Source organism: Aythya marila, assembly GCF_965140915.1.
Source record: "Aythya marila genome assembly, chromosome: 14".
Taxonomy (NCBI): Eukaryota; Metazoa; Chordata; class Aves; order Anseriformes; family Anatidae; genus Aythya; species Aythya marila.
The window spans coordinates 5,661,876-5,686,507 of record NC_139055.1 but is presented as its reverse complement, the minus strand read 5'-3'; the positions used below and the strand labels follow the sequence as shown (position 1 = coordinate 5,686,507).

General features: G+C 35.8%; 1 protein-coding gene and 1 long non-coding RNA gene across 7 annotated transcripts in view; one reads left to right on the top strand and one right to left on the bottom strand.

The window, feature by feature from the left end:
* The window catches only part of LOC309883520, a 73,427-nt gene that overhangs the window by 25,181 nt on the left and 23,614 nt on the right, over nt 1-24,632 (bottom strand). The window contains exon 5 of one of the 6 annotated variants that reach the window (XR_014318470.1): nt 13,728-14,422. The exons of the other annotated variants lie outside the window; for them this stretch is intronic. This is a non-coding gene — a long non-coding RNA (uncharacterized lncRNA). Of the gene's footprint in view, nt 1-13,727; nt 14,423-24,632 lie in introns of those variants that run through there. 6 annotated transcript variants of the gene reach the window in all.
* The window catches only part of LCP2 (lymphocyte cytosolic protein 2), a 36,847-nt gene that overhangs the window by 5,057 nt on the left and 7,158 nt on the right, over nt 1-24,632 (top strand). Inside the window, exons 3-16 of the mRNA XM_082771658.1 lie at nt 90-447; nt 3,691-3,753; nt 6,654-6,700; nt 16,429-16,494; nt 17,411-17,442; nt 18,343-18,377; nt 19,504-19,702; nt 20,371-20,471; nt 21,763-21,832; nt 22,034-22,117; nt 22,888-22,913; nt 23,000-23,019; nt 23,126-23,230; nt 24,109-24,139. Of these exons, the coding sequence (XP_082627784.1) occupies nt 370-447; nt 3,691-3,753; nt 6,654-6,700; nt 16,429-16,494; nt 17,411-17,442; nt 18,343-18,377; nt 19,504-19,702; nt 20,371-20,471; nt 21,763-21,832; nt 22,034-22,117; nt 22,888-22,913; nt 23,000-23,019; nt 23,126-23,230; nt 24,109-24,139 (957 nt within the window). The 5' untranslated portion in view covers nt 90-369. The remainder of the gene's footprint in view (nt 1-89; nt 448-3,690; nt 3,754-6,653; nt 6,701-16,428; nt 16,495-17,410; nt 17,443-18,342; nt 18,378-19,503; nt 19,703-20,370; nt 20,472-21,762; nt 21,833-22,033; nt 22,118-22,887; nt 22,914-22,999; nt 23,020-23,125; nt 23,231-24,108; nt 24,140-24,632) is intronic.

Sequence of the window (24,632 nt, the reverse complement as noted above, 5' to 3'; positions counted from 1 at the left end):
AATAGGGTCTGTAGGAGCTTACTTATATGTAGGAGGCAAAGCATTTTCAACGTGTTGCTGCGCTTCCTTATTTACTTATTTATATTCAGACAAAGGAAGTGGTAAGGCTGTCTAGCTGACAACTTTTCTGAGAAGAGACCATTTTGTACTAGAGGAAGCAGTATCTCTCTTGGATGTGCTAGCAACATTGTTCTGAAATTAAAAAAAAAAAATAAGGAGAAAAATTAAAAACAGAACTTGGAAAGAGTTGGATATTAGGCAAGGACTTACTCGGCTTGCTGGAGGTGGTCACCCACACGGAATATATGGCTGCTTCATCGATAGCACTGGCATGAGCATTCTCTAACTGCCCGGAGGAGCACATTTACCATGGATCCACGAAACATTCCCTACCGTTCAGAGGTGGCCACGTGGAACCCAGATGAATTAGCAGAATATTTTAAGACGGTAAGTTTAACTGTGTTTCATCTGTGTATAATGGGGGAACAAACTACTGTGACAATGTTTGTTCAAAATTGACATGGCTTATGTTGGGCAAAGCTTGATGCAAAAATAAAAGCAAAACCACTGACAGTTAAAAAGCTGAGTGGGTGAAACTTGCAGATGAATCTTGAAAGTATATTTTAAATTGGGTATAAGAGAAAATGGTGGCTTTTCAGTGATAACATACACTTTACTACAACAATTGCTGATATAACATCTACTAAGAGCAGTGAAAAACAGTATTGTATAAAAACTACAAGCTTCCTAGGTTGTCTTCACTGATTTTTCAGAAACGAGATTTTTTTCAAATTCATCATTGTTTTCAAATGATCTTCTGAATGTCTTTGCTGATCAAGGCGTTCAAGAGAACCCATCCAGGAATATAACAGTAGTAGATAAATATGCTCCTAATTTTTTTAGGCTCTGTTGAAAAACCTTTTGCCTTCCCTGCTCTAAAACTTCCTGGACAAAGCTCTTGGCTCAAGATTATTAGACATCCCTTTCGTCCTGTCACTATTACTTTTTCCAAAGTTATTTTGTGTGACTAGCTAGGAACTACTGTTTATTTTGAAATCTCTTTCACTGGTGACCATCTATAAACTTCATTTTACAATGTGGAGAATTTTCCTCACTGATGAAATAGTTTGCAAGGCGTTACAGCAATTCCCTGATGATGTATAACCTCTGCACAGCGATGCTGACACGTTTATAATTGCCCAAGAATGTGTAACTGAGTCATTTTTAATGAAATTTCATTTCTATGTTTTCTCTGCAAATTCCTCATTTTTCAGTTCACCTGAGATAATGTAACATTCAGATCGAGCAAATGGAAAAATTTCAAGCAGTAGGAAACATAGCTTGAAAATGTTCAACCTTGGGAACATTTTCAAGCTATAGGAGCATACCTGGTTCATTTTCAAGTGTTCTGTCAGACCAGTCTTGTAAAAAGCTGGAGCAGTTTGGGGCTTGATTTTGAAATCATTCTTTGTTTCAGAACTTTTCATGTTTTTTTTTTTTTTGTTTGTTTTGTTTTTTGAGGAGTTGAGGCAAGTTTGAAACTAGATTGCAAAACTAGCTAATAAAGACAAGCAGATCAAAAGCAAAGTCCATGTCTACAAAATCTCCAGAGAAGTGAAACTGCCAACTACCTGCAAACCTCTACTGCTAGGGTGCAGGGCTTGGTGGCACAGTCAAGTGAAACAGAATTGGAGACGAGCAGATGCGATCATTATCAATAGTCAGCTTCAGACAAGTAAGAAAAAGATTATGACACTGGTGCGTGGTGGTTTGGGACACCATTTCCAAGAGACTCAACAAGGGAAATGGCTTCCTGAAAGAGCTGATAATTTCTGAGTACCTCCCCTCTACTGATCCGGTTGTGTGTTGTGTCCCTCCTCCCCCCCCCACCCAGGACAGAGATAACGTTGGCATTCTGCTTTTGGAGAGGTGAGTCAGGGCAAATAGAGCTGCTTAAATTTGTCGAGCAAGTCTGTGTCAGACAGTGGTGTCAGCTAGCTCTGGGCTACTGCTATAAGTGACCAGATCCTTCTCCCGAAATTAACCCAAACAACTTCCCTTACACATATAATTGAAGGATCTAATGTTAGGAATGCTTTATTTTCATCCAAATATACTTGGTTTGCAGCCTTGTGTTAAAGTCCAAGTTCAAGTCCAAGAGGAATAAGCAATTTTTTTCTAATTAATCTGAGATAATTGAGGGATGGTTTTCAAAGGTGACAATCACATTCAAATTTCTCTCACCTGAAGTGATTGGTCATGACATAGGGCAATGCTAAAATTTTAGCCAATTCATTGTCAGCTTACATGTTTGTATTAGCAAAAGCTAGCCAGCACAAGTCAGTGATTTACGTATCAATACTACAATGTATTCCTGGTATGAAGGCCTCAGTTTCTGTCAAATAAGAATTTTTCATCCTTAATGGTAATAACATCTAATTTATGATTCTAGATGTGTTAACTTAGAGCAGATGTTAATGTAAATCGTGCATTCAAATTAGGAAGGGAACAGTAAAGAAACAAAACTTCAAATAATTTCTAAATACTTTTTTTTTTTTTTTTGAGCAAAAGCAAAGACGTTCAAATTTGGAATATCCTGGGGGTTATATTTAACAGCTAAATGATGTCTTTCATCAGTTATTTTAAGAAAAAGAGATTAGGCTTCAAGCACACTGAATTGTACTACCAAGTGTAGCAGTTGCTCTCTACTGCATGCAAACTTTTTGTTAAAACAAAAACAACAAAAAAACAACAACAACAACAACAACAACAACAACAACAACAACAAACAAACAAAAAAAAACAAACAAAAACAACTTAAGGCCTTCACTGGAAATATTTAAGAATCATGTCTTATTAATAATGTCCATCCCCCTGTCCCTCACCTCGTGTCCCTCAGTTTACTGGAGGGGGTTATTTATCTTATATATAATCCTTATTTATCCTTAGTTATCAGGAGCTTTCTTGGGTATGTGATCAGCTTCTGAAATGCATGTCCTTGCCCCAGATGCTACTATAAAACATAATATCATAGAAAAGCTTTCCAAATATTATGGGTAATTTGCACGATTAACAAGCAATGTTTTAATCCACAAGAAGCAGCTTTTCAATAATGGGGACTGGGACTGGGATCAGGGCTTCATGATTCCAAGATATTAAGGCTTTGGTGTTTTTCACAACAGTTTTTCATTTCCTTTTTTTTTTTTTTTTTTTTTTTTCCCCACAACTGTTCATCCTAGCCAGTACCACTGTTATGCATTTTCCAAATATTTCTTTGGACCAGGAAACTGCAAGGTGGCTTTTCAATGTGAGGAACTGACTGTTCCTAAAGGAATGAAAATACTCAAGTCCACTGAATGATCTTTGTCCAAAACAAAACAAAACAAAACAAAAAAACCACAGTAGTTACAGAAGAAAATGAGCCATTTGTACAGTACAGTACAGTTTTGAAAAAAAATAATTAAATCTAAGCAGGATCATGAGCTGCAGATTTTTTTTAATGGCTTTATACTGATAAAGAGTAAAAAGTATACTGTTAGCTACTGGGATTTCTAGGGCAGACAAGACATAATAGGCTGTAGCATACAAAAGGGTAACTTGAAGCATCTGTTCAAAGCTATTTGTATGTCTAAGTACCTTAATCCATTCTTATAATTAAGGGTGCAATAATCATCTTCTTTTTATTGACAGTTAAAGTATAAGGACTGTGAGAAAGTTGTGAGAAAGCACAGCATAAGTGGACAAAGGTTTTTGGTAAGTAGAGTTGTAAAATTCCTTGAATAAAATGATTGTTGGGACTCCTCCTTACTTTGCACTGACAATTAGCTTGCTTAGGTGTAAATATGAGAAGTAGACACCTTTGGTAAAATCAGCCAGACATTTTGTATTAAATATGGAACATTGGGAACCCAAACACGTTGTTTAATACGCAAGTACTTTAGCATATTTTAAACAGACAAGAAAGTTATAAAGCCACAATCTTGTCTTGAATTCATCTCTTCCTTTATAGGAAATGCTTGTTTTCAAATACTAACTACAGAAAACTCACAAGTATTAACTGTCTTTTCCTACTAAAGATGTGGACTCTACAGTCAAGATTTTTTTTCTTTTTCTTCTTTTTTTTCCTGCAGCAATATGGATAATCAATGAACTATAAGAGTGTCAAAACTAATAAGCAAAGTCCCACTGGGTCTATATCAGCATTGGTCCAGGCCGTACCAATGACTTGGCCCAACATTAGAAAAGCTGACAACTCCCACTTACATAGCTGTTGTTTTTCTGGTCTTAAATACACATCCATGAAGACGTGTAACAGCTTTTTATCATTCCTTCATTTCTATTTTATTTCCAAATATTGTTTATTCTATTTTTCCCAAAGGTAGGCATTTTGATCACCTGTAGTCATAGTGAAGAAATCAATGTAGATTTATTTTAAAACCTTCTTATTTTTTATTTTCTTGTACTAACGTATCGACCTTTCTGACACTGCATTGAAATACAACATAAAAAATGTCAAACACCTCTTGTAGGAACAGGATATTACACCTCCCTCCTACTGGGTGGAGTCAGAATTATTCAGATGTATGGCAAAGGATTTATTCTACCAACCCCTAAGAGATTCTCCTTAGCTCAAGCACTGGAAAGGGAGTTCTTGCTCAAGAAACATTCTGAAATACTGGAAGTTTGAGTCAAAAATAACAAGAATTGTGCAGTTCCTAAAGTAGTTTTTGTAATGATGTATTATTTCCAAGGTGCTTCTGTAAGTAAATAGCTCAGACTGCAGCATTTCTTCAGAAGCTCCTCGTAGATTCAAGGGGTGTTTTTCTATTAAGTATCTACTGGTTACCACAAGAAAATTCCAGTTGAGATGTAGTAGGAATAAAACCACAGGGATTCCACATAACTCACTTTAATAAAATTCTCTAAGATTTAGAAGGGCAACGTGGCCCTTTATGAGATTTTTACCCCACAACATTTGTCAGGTTTATTGCCAGAAAAGAGTTCCAGAGAGAAACTTAAAAAGTCTTCAGAAAAATGAAGATGCTTCAGTAAATCCTGCAGGACATTTCCATAAAGGGAGTACATTTTTCCTGTGTTTTACTCCTGTGAATACACCCAGAGGCAAAATAGTTCTGGAAAGCACAGCTAGGATTTGTTGTGTCCTGTGAAGTGCAGATAGCATTGTAAACCAATGTGTAATTAGAAACCACTTATTGCCGGCAGTAAGAAAGAGAGAAAGAAGCAGTCTATCATCCATGTTCCAAAGAGGGTTTGCAAAGCTTTTCATTAATTAAGCAAAACACTTCCTCAAAAATTTTCATAGTGCACTTGGAGTGGCACAACATGATGAAAGAAGAGAGGGGCCAACTCTCTCTGCAGGAGCATCAGTAAAGCTGGCAGCACTTGGCACATCTCAGTTCAGGTCAGGAGTAACCTGCAATCTAATTGCTTCATTATGGCAGAAGAATGAATGCCCTCCACCACCCCACAGTTTTTAGAAAGACTTGATAAAAAGTAAATGTATGTGAGCTTTGTTAGGCTGTTAAGGCTGCTCTTAATTCCAAGCAGTCCTCCAGCTACGTCTCCACTACGATGTGATTTTATCTCCACTATAGCATGTGACTTTATATACACTGTGATGTTACAGATAGCTTCATAGCTCAAAGTTCTCATTTACTCTAGCAAATCATGCTCAATTTTAAAATGTAGAGTTTTACCCTCAAATTTTGCAATCATGCACAATTTTGTCTGATTTTACCATGCAGACATGAAGAAATTCAATGTCTAGCTTATGAAGTCACTTAAATTTCTCTGTATTATTTCAACATATTTTAGCTATACTAAAAAGATGTGAAGCAAAAGAGCCTAAAATCAGAATCTATGTTAGGAGTCTGCCTTCGCTATCAGAAACTGTTCTTCCTAAAGGTCAGTTTACTTGCATGTTGCTTTCAAACTACAAGTGTTTGAAGCCTTTGAAATGTGCTATGCTGAGGAATGTTTTAGTTCCAGTTCTTTTCAGAAGCAAAGAAAGGATGGATTTTAACCTGGCCTGTGAGTCAATGTTACCACAGAACACCCATAAAGGACTGGATCAGAACCCAAATCAGAAAAGCAAATTACTTGATTTTTAACTTTGGACAGTCCCCTTAATTTGAGATTGATCCCTAATAGAACAGCTCATCTGATAAGCACTGTTTTAAGATATTACTTCTCATTAGGAATATCTTTTTTTTCTTCTTCTTCTTTTCCAGCTACCTTTAGAACATTCTAGATACAGAAACACTTCTTACTAGATATGTGATGAATTAGTTTATTGAAGTCATTTGTGTGCAAACAAATACATGTGGTGTTTATTAAACTCCTATCTAGTTTGATACAAGTGATAGCAACATAAAATAAAAAACAATATCCAGCAAAGCTAAGAAAAAATATAGAGGGGATTTTTGATTAAAATGAATTCACTTTTCTTATTTAAACTTTACTTAATAGTGAGCTGTTGGGTTGGCAGACTGTTATCTTGCATTACTTTCCTATGTACTTTATTTATATATCAGTTGAAAATTCATGCCACATTTTTGAATATGCTAGCTTCTCTAAGTCACAGGGTGTTCTGCGGACAAGTTTGTGATATATACCATATGTTTCCTTTGCAGAACATGTCTGAAAATGATATTCAGAAATTTCCCAAACTCAGAGTGCCGTAAGTAAAACTACCATTTAACATTAAAAACCATCTTAAATGATGTGCAGTGAAAACACATAGCAAACATCAGGAAAGTGATTTGAAGTGATTAGTTAGAGCCTTGTAAATGTACTGTATGAGGAGAAAAAGAAGCATGTTCCAACATAAAAATAAAGGAGTGTTGTCATGATAGCTCAAGTGCAATGAAACAATATAAAAATTGTCTGTGGGATGTTCAAAAGAACTCATCCATTAATTATTTTTTTTTTTGATAGCAGTTACACAGAATCTTTTTTTTTTTTTTTTGAGTATTACCTTGAAAGTATGATTTAACTGTTCACTACTTAACTGTTGACTCTTAATCAAAGAAAAATAAAAAAGTCAGATATGTACACAAGATCTGAGGAGTTAAAGTATTTTTCATCACATCCTTTTTCCTTTTAGGTAGACATTAAAAATAAATCAGACTGGAACATTTAATTTAGTGTTATATAGTTTTCCTTTGCTCATGTGAAAAAAGTTTTGAAAAAGTTTGAAAAAAGTTTTTTTTTTTTTTTTGAAAAAGTTTGAAAAAGGCCTTGAAAAAGTTTTGAACTCATCTCAATAGCTTTCATAATTTCATAGAAGTTACTAAAGAACAATATTCCCATTAAGTCAATACTGAGTAACAGAGATACTAACTTTTAGTATTTCATGATGGATGAAGGACATTATTTTGCTGTGAGTTCTCAAGCACGTATTTAATCTGGAAATTAGAAGGTTCCTAACAATGAGCTCGTCCTAACATGGAGCTCTTCATGGTGTTCTAAACAAAGAGAAAAGAAACCGAAGTCGTTCCAAAATGGCTATTTGTGCTTTGCTTATTTCCCAGACTCCCTCCCCTCTCTCATATTTTAATCTTGTTAGGGGAGGCACAGCCTACTTCACTTTTTTCTGATGCATGACAGCTTGTGTAAAATGTTTTGGTGAAGCTAAAAATACTGAAATAATTTGAAAACCAATGTGGTCTGTCACATTCATGTGCTCACAGTTAATCTGGTTGCCAGATCTGACAGCAAAAAGTTACCTCTGTTCAGATCAGATATGCAAGGACTTGAACTTGAAAGCCTCCAACATGATGTGTTTCTTAAGACGGTATCTATGTTTTCACAGAATTAATTTCCTGATAATAGGGACTGGTGGGGCATGATGTGCTAGTAAGTGAGCCCTGATGTTATAAAAAAGGTGCCCAGATGTTTTGGCATTTCTGAACTAACTGTCAACTCAGCAATATTTAACTATGGCTGGTGAGACTGAGGGAACAGAGTTAAACCAGATTGTCTGTGGGAAAACTCCCATCACTATACTGTAAAATACATTGCATGTAATTCCCTGATAATTTCCCCCTCTTTCACAGTCCTTTGACAAAATACCCTTGTGTTCTCCTTGTTATAGCTTCTAATTTCGACAACTTTTTGTTTTTTTTTCTCCTTTCAAATTCATAAGTCTAAAGTGGTCAATGCATGTCTTACAAGGACGTGAGATATTTTAATGTCATGGATGAATAGTTAAATTTTAATAATATGGAGTTGCTCATAGCTCCTTTTCTAATCACTGATATATCAAAAGTGCTCCGCAAATTCTATTTTCACAGTCCTCATACTATGTAACACTCTAGCAGAAAGCCAACAGCCTTTCTAGTCAGATCTTTTGGGTTTCTCAACAAGAAGAGAACCTGAAACCAAGAGCTTTAGAAGAGCAGTGAAGCTCAGTTCACAACCTGAAAAAATGAATAAATAAGTAAAGTAATAAATCTGAACACACTTGTTCTCAGCTTTTTCCACACTTACCAACTGGGAAACAATTCACTAGAACATTGTGAATATACATGGAGAAAGGATAATTTGATATGCGATTCTCCATGTATGCCACTGTTTAAAACAAGAATTTAGAGCTTCAACAGGGAAAAGAAATGGTTGTAATTTAAAAGAAAGAAACAAACAAATAAACAAATAAAATTGGTGTGTAGAAGATCTGGTTATTTCTTTTAATTCATTTCAGTACTTCAGAACATTAATTTACTTCAGAACCTCCTTATTATTCTCACCAAAATGGTAAGTGCTTCCTATTGACTTCTAGACAACATTCACTCCTTACATTTAAACCATAATGGAAAAATCATCTAGTAGGAAAAGTTTTTATACAACCTGAAATGCAAATGAGCATATTTTAATTCCAGAACCTGATCTACTTAATGGCAGTGCTGAAATCCAAGCAAATTCTGCAGAAATGTCTCAATATAAATAGCAAGAGTTGAACTTACAGCTTGGGCCAGAGGTATAAATAAACAGCACGTATAAAAGAGAGATCGATCTCCGATAACTTTACCAGTGTTATGCTGACCTACATGTACTGAGAATACAACAGCACTTGCAACTGTACAAGGTTTGCAAACCACAGCATATATTGATGCAGACCTCCTGAGCTGAGTATGTGGTTTTACAAAATAGATACATGTGATCAACTCTACTGATCAAGTTCTGAATGTAACTGTGCTATTACCTGGGGATGATTCTGTGACGTTTAGAGGAATCTTTCAGTGTCTAGGTAGATAACAATTGTCATTACAAACAAAGTATGATGGGCCATTTTCAGAAACTAATAAACTCCTCCACTATTTTTTCTTATTATTTAAAGAATTTTTTATTTTAAACATTAAACTTCAGCAGTCACGTTACAGGCTTCTGTCTTATTTTTAAATACCAAAAAAAAAGTAAATATTATTTTGAAAATTAAAATACTTCATAAAATCTTTAGAACTCTCCATTAAAAGGCCTGAACTCTTTGTTTAAAACTCTGCTAAATATATATATGCATTTAAATATACATGTACAGGCACATGTGTATGTGATGCATCCAGACAATTATGGTGGTTTAGCCAGGTTTTATTCTGGCTATTGTTTTGCAGGGAGAAAATTTTAATGGACAGTAAGTCTGCATGGGATTCTCTGCCCCTGTATAGGTCACACATGGATTTTTTGAGGGATCTTAACCAACTCCACAGTCCTTTTACCATAGTAATGATTCCCATTCTCATCTGTGGTCACCACCAAGCTTTTTGTATGTCTGCCAGAGATACTGAAGACTCCTGCACAAAGTGATCTTGACTGGCCTGGATAAGGAAACTATGCCAAGTGTCTATTTAAGTGTATTGGGGCATTAAATCTTGTGGAGGATGGAAAATTAAAACTGAAGACTGATTTTGTCAGAGACAAAACTTAGAGTTGTCCTCACATTTGAATGATGCATCCAGTTATGCCAAACAGAGCTTTATGCAACTGGAAACCTAAATGTGCTTCGTTCCTTGCAGTATCTGGGCCCTAAAAACAAAACAAAGCAAAACAAAACAGAACACACAAATCTGAAACTATTATTCCATTTGTGGCTTTTCTGATAAATATTGAGTTTTCACTCCCATTCAGAATATATAAAATGATGATGCTGTCACTGTTTGAACACTGTTGAAGTTCAGAAAATTAACTTTGCTTAATGGTATATTTTGATTTCATGTGCAAATCTATCTTTCATTCTCACTTACACAGTAGACCCAAAGGTCTAGCTCAGGCACAAGGTCCCTAGGTCCACAGCCAGAGTTCAGCTTCACTCATCATTTTATGTTTACCTTTTCCCTTAGGAGAGGGAGGTGGATAAAGCCACACGGTTCTTCCCAACTCAACGTTGTCATTGAATTGCTCTGAGTGGACATAGGGAAGAGGGAGTAAAGGGAGGTTCTTGGACTGGCTTAAGGCTCCAGTTCAAAAGGCAGCACTTGGACACATGCTGATCTTCAGGTGTCTGCTTCAAGTAGCTTGATGAGGTGGAGCCATAATGAAGATCTCATATGATCAGTTTGATACTGTAATTGCATAAACATTTGAAAAACCTCATGCAAAGAAATAGAATAAACAGTGACACTGTATATTGATAATATTTGTAACAGTGGTGTACAGACAAAAGGGTGATAAACGTGTTGTTTTTGTTGTTCTGTTTTAAATAATTAACCATTCTATTAACTTGATGTTCAGTTTTAAGAATTAATATAAACAAATCAGAAACCACATATTCAGATACGAAGTAGCCAGTTACAGCATCCAAGTGACCTTGATTGTACCTGAAATGATTTAACCCAAAGTCATGTTAGGATTATAAATTTTTAGGTACCTGATAAATGCTTTGAACTGATTTTAAGAAAAGCTTATGGTTTTCTACATGTCCCTTCCAGAGCAGGTGATACAAGAGAAATTAAAGGCTGTCTGGTAACTTTTCTATAGCTAATTGCTTATTTATAACAGTAATTCAGTTTTAAGATTCAGTTGACTTTTTTTTTTTTTTTTTTTTTTAATCATACTCAGTATTTAATCTCGATTTTGTAAATCTTTGTACAAAACTATACCATCATCCTTAAGGCTATCATAAGACATATTCTGTATGCAAATTATTTTAATTAAAAAAAAAAAAAAAGTTAATAAGAAAGTAGTGCTTGAACTCTAGCTCAGTAGAAAATGTCACCCCAGACTATTTCTATTTGAATATATATGTTTCTATTTTAAGATGCAGAATATCAGCTTTAAATTGCTTGGTAACCAAAAACAAACAAACAAAACAAAAACACAAAAACCTTTTAAGAAAGCCTAGAGGGGAAGACGCATGAGGAGCGGCTGAGGTCGCTTGGTTTGTTCAGCCTGGAAAAGAGGAGGCTGAGGGGAGACCTCACTGTGGTCTACAGTTTCCTCATGAGGGGGAGCGGAGTGGTAGGCACCAATCTATTCTCTTTAGTGACCAGTGATAGGACCCGAGGGAACGGTGTCAAGCTGCGATAGGGGAGGTTCAGGTTGGATATCAGGAAGAGGTTCTTCACCGAGAGGGTGGTCACACACTGGAACAGGCTCCCCAGTGAAGTAGTCACTGCACCAAGCCTGTCAGAGTTTAAGAAGCGTTTGGACTGTGCACTTAGGCACGTGGTCTGAAATTTTGGGTAGACCTGTGCTGTGCCAGGAGTTGGACACGATGATCCTTGTGGGTCCCTTCCAACTCAGGATATTCTGTGATTCTATTCTATGATTCTATGAATACAGGCCATATCATAACTGTTTAGGAGTAGTTGCTATTCTATCAAAAGACCTATGTATATCTATTCAGGGGATCTACGCAGATATGCAATAGCACTGATGAACTATCCTTAAAGACCTGATAGTGCATGATTACACATGGTAGAACCCAGTTTGCAGGTTCCAGACCACAGAGGATTTTCCCTATTTCAGTTCTCCACAGAACAGATTTAGTGGAAATCTATGCCCCAGGGTATGTCCATCCATTATCCCCAAAGCTGCCACACTGCTGCAAACATTTAAGCAGCAGCAAAATCTGGGCCAAGTAACTTACTGGTAAGAACACCTAACATACTTTTCTCTCCCTTTTCCCACTCAGAATCTGAAATAAATAATCATGACACGATCATTAGCTTTAGGAATTGGGTTATCATGAACGTAGCTGTCATCCTAAATAAGAAATAGCACAGCAATTAACCTAACAATTACTTAGGTTATTAGCATCTCAGCTCATTTGCAACCCATTTTCTTCAAATATACAGTATGATTAACAGTTGGCATTTTTGTAAACTGTAGTGTTGTTTCTTCTCGAGCTCATTCATACTACTCTTGTACTTTCTACATTTTACAAAAGACCCATTTAACTTAATTTTAATAGCGCTATGAACACCTGAAGCTTCACAAACAACACATTGCATCCTGAAAGAGTAAGTGGTACACTAGTAAAACAGGAAAGGGATATATTTCACATGGAGCAGACATTGACTAGCTGTCTTAAGCAATAAATGAAACTCAGACACTAAGTGAAACTCAGACCTAATTATGAGGGTGTAATCAACATTTTGATAATAAATCTAATGAAACAAAGGGCCAATATACAACTTAAGGGACACATGGAGCTTTCTTATTGCTTACTATCACTATTGGCAGTCACAGAAGGTCATGAAGTTTATACTTTTGGATAACAAATATGACTCTTGACCGATATTTGAGCCTGATATTTTAGAGACAGAACATGCCTTACTTGATGTGATCACAATTAATAAGCAAGGAAAAGCAAAGATCTCACTCAAAGTAATGTTGGTGGTTGTTCAATACCTGAACCATGATCTATATACTGAAGTTAATCTTTGTCACTCTTATTGTTTACTACCTTGAGACAAAACACTTACAAATTTTCAGTAAGTCAAGGTATTCATGCAGGCTATTGGTCCATTTGGCTATTCACAGTGGCAGGCTGATGACAAACCTGGGATTGGAGATTTTTCAGCCTTGGTCAGAAAGCTTATGACATATCCTGTAGTACTTGTGGAAATGTCCAGTAACAAAAAAGAGCACCACTGCACTAAAGCATGTATTTGCATCTGCCAGTGCAAACATGGTAAGTGTGTGGAGTTCTGAATGAGACATATTCAGAGCCTACAAGTATGGCGCAGTCTGAAGGTTACACTGCTTTCAGGAGAGTAAAAGTTGCAATCCTAAACATTAAGAAATCTACACAATACTCTTTTAAAAAGGTACACCTGGTACACCTAGAGTAGAGGTGAATGTTTGTGCACACGCTCTCTCGGGCAGGACGCTAAAGGCAGTTGAACGGTTTGCAAGTTAACTGGCACTCAGTCTGTTTGGAAGCCAACATAATAGTGCTGTATCTGCCCAACACACTTCACTCAAAGGCCAAAACAAAGACTTAATCACAAGCTACACTCTTGAGAGTGTTCGGTACATGCAACTTCCTGGTCTCAGAGGACTTTGCCCTCCTTCTGTCTCATCTGTCCTAAGTCACCGTCTTAATATAGGTAGGATGGTTTCTGCTCAGGGCAACAACATCTACACTATACAAACAAAAGCCTTTTTCGGAGTCCTGTTATTTATTTATTTATTTAAATTTTATTTAATTTTTTTTAAACTTCCTGCCAGTTTTAAGCTAAGTGCCTGTTGGAGGAGGTAAAAAGAGAAAGAGAAGTCTGAGTAACATTTTCTGCAAGTACTGTTGCCTTATCCTGTCTTATCATCCACTCCCACAACTCAGAAAGCAGTGTGGTTTTGGTACTTCCTTCCTCACATGGCTACAGACTCAGCTGCTCAGTGCACGTATCTTCTGTAATAAAGCTGCTTTTAAAAAGTTACCATTCTAAACTTTTCTTTCTTTTCTTCTAGTAACCTCTCTGAGACATTGGTTTGAACTATTTTAAATAAACTTGAATTGAATACTACACGCTGTACTTTAAGTAGCAAATTATTTTAACAAGCAACTTTCCCTTTCAGTTCTTCCTCAGAACTGGTTGGTGTAAATCCTCATAGCAGCCAGCCTGGGTTCAGTCCAGAAAGCTTTCAAACATTCAAGTCTCATTCATACCTGTGGAAGTCTGAGCTAAAAGAACTACGAGTTCTAAAACCTGTAGTCTTTACTTCTTTAGCAGAAACTAAGCACTATATTATGAAAGATCCTTCCTCAACCTATCCTACAATAGCAAATTAGCCACACACAAGTTCTGTAATCCACTTCTCTACAAAAGTAGACGTCCACATAGCGCACAGTTCACACCAAAACATTTCCTGATGTTTCACCCGGAATCTATTATTCACATAGCAACTTCCTTATCATCTGCAGCAGCAGGAGATTACTTGTACAGAAGAGTGAGGACTGCATCTGCATAAGGAAAAAAAAAAAAAAAAAAAAAAAAAAGAGAGAGAGAGGAGCCTTGGCATAGGACTCGGCAATTTTAGTCCTCTATACAATTTGTTTGGGTATGAGATTAATAACCAATTTTTTTGGGTATCATATTTAGAAAGCTGTAATACTGTAATCATTCTTAGATTGTTAACATTTGTACATGTATTTATTTCAAAAGGAGCAAGTACGACAAATTTTGTTTAAAATCAGAAAACTGCAAAGTACTGTCTTAGAAAACCAAAAAATATTCCTCCTCTGCCTTCCTATTTTCATACTTATCCCCAAGTCCCTATCCCTAACATTGAGTTGCTGATTTTTATTGTTTTCAGACAGTATAGTCATAATTATTGGAATTTGCTTGTTACCTGATACTTGTTGGCAGCTAGATCTGCCTTCACAGCACTTTCCACAACCTGAATTTCAGTAAGGTGCATATCAGGAAAGCAACAAAGGCAAGAGCACAGATATTCGAAATAAAAGAAAGAATTTTTGCATGGTTGAGGTTTAAAAGAATAGTATGTTTTTGCTGGCTTTTTAAAAAATCATTAGAGTGCTTGAAAGCTTGTTTTACTTAAGTGTCACTACAGAAAAGCAGTTAGACATGAGAGATGCACAAACGAGCTCATTTGGAAAAATGTAGGGGTCAAAGTTGGTAAGTAGCAGAAAAAAAGATATGAAACAAGAAGAAAAACAAAATAGACTGTTAACTGCCTGGCAGTTGCAAACAAACAACAATTTTATAATACTAATATAAAGTTTGATCGTCAAGATCTAAGATCTACAGAAAAAAAAAAAATCTGTACTAGCAAACAATAAAGCTATGGTTTTACAGAATATAGAATCTAACTTAAACGGATACGTTTGTTTCCTGATTTTTTCACAATCTGATAGACTTGAATAATATCAGCTAGAAGTAAAATGGGGTATTTTCAACCAGATGTGTGTAACCCTTTTGCTTTGGCTGTGACAGGACTTTCTGAGTGGGACTTTCCTAAAAAAAATAATAATGAGATTACTATGACTCATTGTAAACTTTCTTTGAAATAAAAACTTTCTTTGAAACAAAGTAATCAGCAAGGTAAACTTCATTACTAACAGAGCAGGGTTGTATTGCTCTCAGTGGCCTTGATTCTGTTTCTCATTAATGACAGAATCCTGTAACCCCAGAGTTGTTCTCAGGGACTCAGTGAGTACAAAAACCTTCGCTCCCAAGTGAAGGGATTGATGCCAGCAATAAGAGTGCATGTTCCTGACCAAAACGTCTTTGCAGACTGTATTTCACTGGTTGTTATTCACCTCACTGCTGTACACAAACTGTGCATGAGTTTCACACAAACACATCAACTTGGAAAAATCTCCCTAGACATAAAGCTGTACCCTTTATACGCTTCATAAACATTTCTGCCCTGCCCTGCAAATGTGTTATAACATGAAACTGAATCAGCCTTTTCACCTCCTTTCTTGAAGGGATTCCTTCTTAGGTACATCCTGGCTGTGCAGGGAGGGAGACGAAAAGAATAGTCACAGAACTGCATTTTATTTCTGCTTATGCAACCATAGGCTTAGAAGAAGCTGTTTCCTCAAACATTATCTACTTTTTCCATGCAAAATAATACAAATGCAATCACTACTATTTAAAGCAGTGTTCTAGTGTGTGATGTCTGCCACACCCAATGTTTCTATGGCTTGCTGAGTTTAATGTTGATTTTTAAATGTGACCCAACAACATGTGATTTTTTTTTTCTCTGTAAAAAAAGTTCAGCTTTTAGGTGGATCTGCTATAGCAAAACTTTGCAATAAGGAGAGAAATTAAGTATTCTTACCACATACTAAATAATACGCAGGAATTAAAAGATTTCATTTTGTAAAAAATAAGGGGAAATGGGAGGAAAGCAGCCAAGAAAGTGACTGACAAGTTTCAAGGATTTTAAAACAAACAAACAAACAAACAAAAACACTGTTTTTGTGTCTCTTTTAAACAGAATTGTAAGTAAATTAAGTCAAGAAATAAACAGAAATGAAGGAAGGATGTCTTTCTTTCCAAAATGGTAAGTGAAAAGTCATAGGACTTTCTTTTTCAAAGTTTTCAGCCATATCTTTTCTGTACTGTTTTCTGTTCGATCAATCATACCTGTGTGTTGGAGGAACCACCTGGAAAGTAGCAAAATAAAACTCAGTTTTGTTAATGTTATTTGTTAAAATTAACAAAGCCTGAGCTCACGAACAGTGTAGATACTTCTGCAATGTCTGAAACCAAATAACATATAAATTTAATATAATTTTACATCTGAGTAAATTAATCTTTAGGAATCTATAAAGCTTGGGCACATATCATTACATTAATGAGTCATCATTAACACATGTCAAAGAATCATATATCATTGTACTGTAAAATGCTTTATGATTTACTGAATATGATATTCTGGCAATAGGAAAAGAGCAAAAAAAATGCAATGATGTTGATTCTTTGGGTGGAGGAGTCATGAGAAAAGAAGAATTTAATACCATGAAAATCTAAGTCTGGTCTGGTCTACGTGACATGGCTTTCAGTCATCTGATGGCATGACTTTGTACCTTTGCATTAGCTAGAGTTTAAAACTTGAATTGAAAACCATAAAAATACTTATCAGTGCTACAAGGATTTATGAACTTGACTTTCAGCAGCTCCAGTGGAATTATTTAAGTTTACATTTCAAGGACTGATGCCTCTAGTAAATTTATTTACTAAGTCCACTTCTTTCCAAACACTCCACCTCACTGACTTAAAACTTTTTCAAGACAGTTTAGCCAACACTAGGATCCTGTGTGTGAAACAGGTATTTTGTGCAGAGTTAAACTCACATATCTAAATTTAATTTTACTGTTAAACCTAACCATTAGCTTTATTAGGATATATTTCTGTATACTTAAAACATTTAAGAATTGCAATTGGAAAGAACTTATTTGTTTGCATCTTCGTTATAGGGGCCAAACACAAAAGTGTCCTGAAAATCCAGGTAAGTGTGATAACAGGTAGTCTGTCTACAAATATTGTATAAAAATATTGAAATATTAAGATAATCCTTGCAGAGCAGAATAAGTGAAACAAAACAGTACAAAACAAAAAAAAAGGAAAAGAGAGCATGAAGAAGCAGAAAATTGTTGGTGCACTCTGCCAACAAGGATAGCAATTGTAGAACAACTAAGAAAATATTTTTTAAGAGAAAAGGTGGTGATGAAAGAAGAGAGCAGAAAAATTTAGATGAACACTCCCAAATTGCCTTTCTGTAACCCAATGCATAACATCAGTGCTTATATATACATTTGTTCCAACACTTCTGTCCCCTGCACCCACTCCTAGAAGCATCCTACAGAAAAGGGGCAAGCTTTCAGATGTCTGCCATGCCATGCTCTGAATTTTCATTTAAATTATTTTCTTATAAACCAAAAGCACTTAATACTTCTGCAAGATACCATGCTCTCTAGTCCTACTGAAATTAAAACCAAAACCAAAACAAACAAACAAACAAAACCACCACACAACTTTTGATATGAAAGCTATAATGGTATTAAAGAGATAAGAAGTTTATGCTCATTCTGAAAGCATTCTACTTCAAAGAATGTTTACAGCAAGAAGAGTTCTACAAACTTGAAATGAAAGCACATATATCATCTCATACAAGGAAAACTGTACTCTTAGTTTTGAGTAAGAATGTTATCTGTAGTATCTTTCATGACATATGAGCTACACATGTATGCCTGCCTGCCCTTAAAATGTCTACCTTGTTCCTGTGACATAATATGTTATAATATGTTCAGAATGTATGTGGGATCTGTTGTGTCCTTTTTGTCAAGTTATGTCTTGATATTTTAAAATGGTACATGCTAAAAATCTGTGGTTATACTTACTTATGCAGGATACGGTCAAGAAGATGGTGGCTGGTCTTCATTTGTGAGTATCACACTAACAAAACCTACTGGTTCAACAGATTTCTATCTAACAGATTTCTATGTTCTATCATTCCTCGCATTACGTACTTCAGGCAGCATGGATGGAGAGGATAATGGCAGGCTGGTATTATGCTAAGGAAGAAGGGAAGCAGGAACATGAATGATTGGAGGAGCTGCAAATTTCTTGACTGAGAAAAGGGCCTTTGACCAGTAATATAGGGCAGAGCTTCAGAACAGCAGACTTGTACCAGTCATTCAAGTAAAAGCTCACAGACTATGACCAGCTCCCTATAGAACCTTAGCTGCAGTTTATATTCCTCTTTCAAGCTCTTTACAGAGGTGGCTAGTAAGGGAAAGGTTGTTGTATTATTCAGTGGCAAAATCTTGCCATTTTGTTCTCTACAAAGTTTCCTTTTTGAAAAATCCAATTTTTTGCAGCCATCTGACTGCAAGAATATTTTTTGCCATTCAACATAGAAAATGCTTTGCTAAGTGTCTTTAGATGAAGCATATACAAACCAGCAAGCAAAATTAATAAGCTGACTGATCTACAGTCCATGTCTATGAAGACTGCTCATAAACCAGTGCCAACGTTTTTTTCTGGTAAACAGGAGATTTACTGATATTTTAGGAACATGAGAGATAAAACTAGCCACCTGTAATGCATTTGGGCTAAGCTGATGCGAGCTAGTCTGGAAATTTCAGCCTAGATATCAGCGAAAATTTAAATAAACGTTTTCTTGTAAGTCAGGGTAGATTGCACAGATGTGTGCAGTGACCACTACTATGTTTTCACTGTGATCTTGCTAGGTCTGGTCAGAGGAGAGGAGCAAGATCTGTATCATAGACCTCACTTTTTTCTGGTGTTTTTCAAGTTGAGTTCCAGGTTGTCGAATACATACTATTAAGTAAGAATGAGTATCAACAGACAAGAACTGCTGCTCCAGTGTTCCTCTAGGAAGCACTGAATTGTTTGCTGCTGCCTTAACTTGTATGCTATCTAAAACAAAGACATTCAAAATGGCTTTAAAAACTTGATATCTTCCTGGGTGAAAAGTATCTTACTGCAATTTCCTTGTGGCTTTTCACAGAAGTAATAATATACATCTTTTATATGCATTTGTCAGGAAGAAGATGATGACTATGAAAGCCCTGATGATGATCAGGAAAAAGAAGATGAGGCTGACTATGAATCACCAACAGAAGAGCCCGAGGACGCAGAACATGACAGTGATGGCTATGAGCCACCTCCATCCAATAATGATGAAGCACACCACAATGTCATATTTCCTGCCAAATCCCTTGCGAACAACACAGATTATATAGGTAATTACTAAAAAATAAGTGCTAATAATAAATCATAAGTGATGTTTCCACATATTATCAACCACATTTTAAGTGGCTGGTAATGGAATACAGAAGGTTTTACATTAAAGTGGTACAGACTTACTGCAGGTTGGTGTCTTTCTGACTTTGGCCTATGGTTTGGAGCTGCCTGAAGTTAAAAATAAATGCATACCAATTTAGCTTTAGTAGCAGTCCCTTGAATACAGCAAGCTATGATAATAGCAGCAAAAAAAATAGAGAGAAAATTGGGAAAAGAAAGAGATCGGCTTTCTTTGCTTGTCATTTTTTTTTTGTACCTGATTATTCAGTAGCCTGCAGCTGTGGAGTAAAATACAGGAGTACAAATCACTGTCATTTAGATGGGCTGGTGTTTCACATAGACACTGTATGCATGCAGGAAATACAAATAAACAGTGTGAGCCAACAGCCCAGCAGATGCAGTCACCACCACCAAAGGGCCAGATGAGCCTCTAACTCCCAAATGAACACTGATCATAAAGCAACTATTTTGCACTAAATTAATGGTTTTATGACATATTAACTTAAAGTATGCAACTTATTGCAAGGGTTCTTTTTCGTAAAGATCCAATAAGAATAAAATAACAGAACTGTTTGCATAGTTGTTCAGTTTGGGATTTTTTCTTTAGACAGACCTTCAACAGCCAGATCATCACATCAGCCTCCAGTACCACCCCAGCGACCTGGCCCGTCCACAGTACCAGCCTCATTTGGGGGAAGAGGTGCTTCTGTATGTTTCTCTCTTGGTATTTCATAGAAAATGAAATATTTCATATATTTTCTTTGCCGGTACCTAAGTAGAAATTTAAGTGTAATGCTATTGTTATTCAGAGAGTGTACGGAGAGGAAGAAGAAAGTCTTTTAGCTGTTAAAAAAGTTGAACTCTTACAGGGTCTTTTTTTTCAGGAAACAATAAAATTTGGTGGGTTAAATATTAAACTGATCCACATTACTTTGCTGTTTCTTACACTGGAAATTTGTATCAACTTGTGAATGCCTCTCCCATTTACATTGGAGATTCTTAATAGATCCTACTTTGTTTTTTAATGATATTTGTTAAAAAAAAAAAAAAAAAAAAAAAAAAGGATAACTCTTTCCAAATCTTTCTAATTGAATTAAGACTACATATAAGGGACTGTATATTGAGAACTCTGATGACATACATATATTTTTCCATTTTTTCTTCCTTTTAAACCCTTGAAATTGGAAGCTATTGTGCTGTTCAAAACTTGCATTGCAGGGACAATGTATGCCAGCACAGATGTACATAACACCTACCGATGTACACATGTAAAGGTAATTTTAGGATGCGGTAGAGAGATCTTTGGTCTGACCCAGTGTTACAGTTCACGTATATGGCACACACAGGACTCATTTAAATGTCATGAATTCTCAAGACTGGTGTCCTAAATTGCTGCATTATTCATCAGAATAAGAAAGAAGATAGGCAGGTGTTTGTCTGAAGAAATCTAAGTTTAGATATCAAAACATCCTCACCATTTTTGCTGCTTCTGGCAACATAATTCTATTTGACCCAGATCTCACAATAAGAAAGCATAGTCCTTTCTGCCCTGCTTCACTCAGCAACAATCATTATCACAGGGTTCATACATACTTCTCAACTTCGAGTTTACATCCAGTAATTTCAACACCAGATTTCAAAATTAAAAACCTGCTGCACCAAGGGGGAAAGCTACAACAGCATCATTGAATCTCTCGTTTCCTTCCTTTGACATATCCATGTCCTCCCCAAAGTCAGCATCCCACTAAAATATTCTCTGTGAGACTAAACAGAAGTAACTCTGCATCTGGAAAACATACACACATGCAAAACACCACCATGCATGTAGGTAACTCTTCAGGACTATTAATGACTCCTATCCTTCCTATATTGTGCAGAGACCTATTCTTTGTGCTGCATCATATACAAAGATTGGCAGATGTGGTGTTGTGGGTTTAATACACTAAAATTAAAATAGAAAGAAGATGGTGACTTTAACCACATGTAAAATATTTTTCAGCTGCCACCTTTTCCTCCTCTTCCAAGCAACAATGACTTGACTAGAGACAGAAATATCAAACCTTCAAAACGTAAGTACAGCTGTTTTTCTCTTTGTAAAGCTTTTACCACTTCACTTTTGCCTGTATCTCCTATCACCCCAGCTCCACCTTCTACTATTTAGACAGAAGGCTCACTTGTTATTCTCAGAAGTAAAACAAATTCATGGCTATGCAAAATAAAATTATATTGACCTGTACCAGCACATTGTCTTACACAGTTTTTGTGTTTAGCCCCAGCTCCTTCTATAGACAGAAGCACGAAACCCCCGCTGGATCGCCTTGCTCCACCATTTGAAAGAGAAGCCCCAGTATCAGGTCAGTATTTCCTTATGGTAACACTGATGGCTGTTTTTTTTTATTATTCAAAATTATGAGATTGAATATTATTCATGCAAAAGAGCAAGGCTCAAGCAAACACCTCAATCCAGTCACGTATAAGGTAATTTGTTTAGAAAAAAATAACGTGGCCAGTACTTACAAAGAGAGAGAAATCGTATCTAGAAAGTAGATCAGGACTAACTGAACAGAAAGACATTATGAAATCATCATGGAAAAAAAAATAAATACAAAATTACAAAATTTAAGTGAGCGAACAAAGGAATATTTAGCAGGTTAAAAGAGGAAACAACTTTTGCATACTAAGCTGATGAAACTCTGCATACGCTATTGTATGTAATTTATTATCCAGACTTAAAAGAATGCTGAGAACTGAAAAAAAAAACAAAAAACCACAGAAAACAAAATGGCATTTCAGACCTGAAAACTGTATTTTACAACGAAGCTAAGGAGACTATGTGATTACTCTGATTTTTATTTACTAACTAACCTCTTTTATTTAGCACATACTGGCATAGATTTTTTTAGTAATTCAAAGCTGAATCATAGAAAATATTTTTGTAAAATGTGCCACTTTGAAAAAATTGCAATTTTGCCACCTCTTATACAGCCAAAATCTACTTCTGGCTTATATCTCAGGAGACCTAGTGATTCAATCTGCAAAATTTTCTTTCAGTAATATTCAAAACTGCATGTTTTATAGAAAGTTTAATTATCTACAGTTACATTTTTTCTACATGTATTTTCAGGGAGGAAGCCAAGCTATCCTGATAAGGTAAGGCCTTTCTGTTTTGGTGCTTATGAATGTTTTTCACCTGTTTTGATACCCTTAGCTCTTAACTATTCCTTCTTGTTTTACAGCCTCTGACTCCACAGCTAAGGTAAGAGTTTTGCCTCTTGAAATGGGATTCTTGATGCCAATATTAGTCAGTTATTTCACATTAAGCCATTTTTTGTCTTTATTTCGTCATCTTGCTCCTCCCTTAGATCCCTGGGAGAACAGCTAGCAATGATGCCAAAACCTCCTGTCCCACCAAGCGACAGATATGAAAGAGGCAATCCAACTCCTCTAAGGAAGCAAACTCCTGTCAAGTAAGAGTTCATTTAACTGAAATTTAGTAAAAGCATATAGTAAATTTAACAAAAATACGGATAAGCTACATGGGATGGGAAAATTATTGTGAACAGTGCCAACAGTAGCTGAAGACATCAAAGTTTTGTTTCAACAATATTTATGGAATGTGCTGCATGCTACAGAAAAGTGTGAATGTGGTAGAAACTGTCTATCAATTACTATCTAAAAGGGACATTACATTTGGCACAGCTCACTTCTTAGTAGCACAAAGAAACCTATGATCCATGTTTTTTCCACCAGACCAAGTTCTCGCTCTAAGAAACATTCATTTATGAATCCCATATCTATTTCGTGTAGGACATAAGAAAAAGAAAGGCCTACTTTCCTATTACTGATTTTACTAGTCTGGAAAACTCACAGCAAATATTATCTATAGCATAAACAGTGTTTTCTAGACAACTTACAGGCTGAACAGTGTGACTGAATTTAAAACAAAATAAGGAAGTAATTGAGATCTGGTAGTCAGCCAAGATAATTCGTCAGAGAAAAAGACTGGAATGCTCTTGATATGCTCCAGCAATGTTGTTGAGTACTATAAAATGTGTTTCAGACTTGAAACACATTTCATCAGTGTAGCTTTAATCTTATTCATTCAGAATATCGTTTGTTCATATAATCAAGATTGGCTAAGGACTAGTATACCATCTTAGATTATGTCTGAAAATCAGAATTTTAGGTACTGTTACAAGGAGAAAAAATTGCTTCCGCAGTCATATAGGACTGTAGAATTTAGTACAAATTCATGTCTTAGTTGAATATATAGCCCTATGCACACCAAATGAATGGTTAATATTCTATCTGTGATTAATGCTTTGTCGTCTCTGTTTCATTTCAGGCAGGGTTGGCCACAACAAAAGAGACCTGAAGTAAGTATAGTATCAAAACAAATTTGTAAATTATATGTACTACAATAAAATGAAGTACCTGTATAAGCTAATAATTCTGGAAAAAGTAAACTTGTTTCTTCATGCTTTGTAGTGAATGAGGATGGATCTTTCATTGCACACAGTTTCTATTTAATAATTTCCTCTAGTTCAAGCTCAGCTTATTCCCTAAGTACTTTATCTTAGATGATAGGAAGAATAAGGCCAGCATTTTTTTAATGACGCGGGAGGAGTGATTTTGTTTACCTCAGGTTTGAGTTTTTGATTTGGGATTTTTTAATACATTATTATTTTTTATTTAGCATATGCTGACCTAAGAATTTGGGATTTTTACTTAATTGTAAATAATGGTTGTACCTTAACACAAAAACTGTAAACGTTATTTGGTGTTGCATGAAGACAGAAACCCCAGCATTTTAGATGAAAGTGACAGTCTACATATTAGATTCTTAGGATCCTTAGTATGCTCAAAATT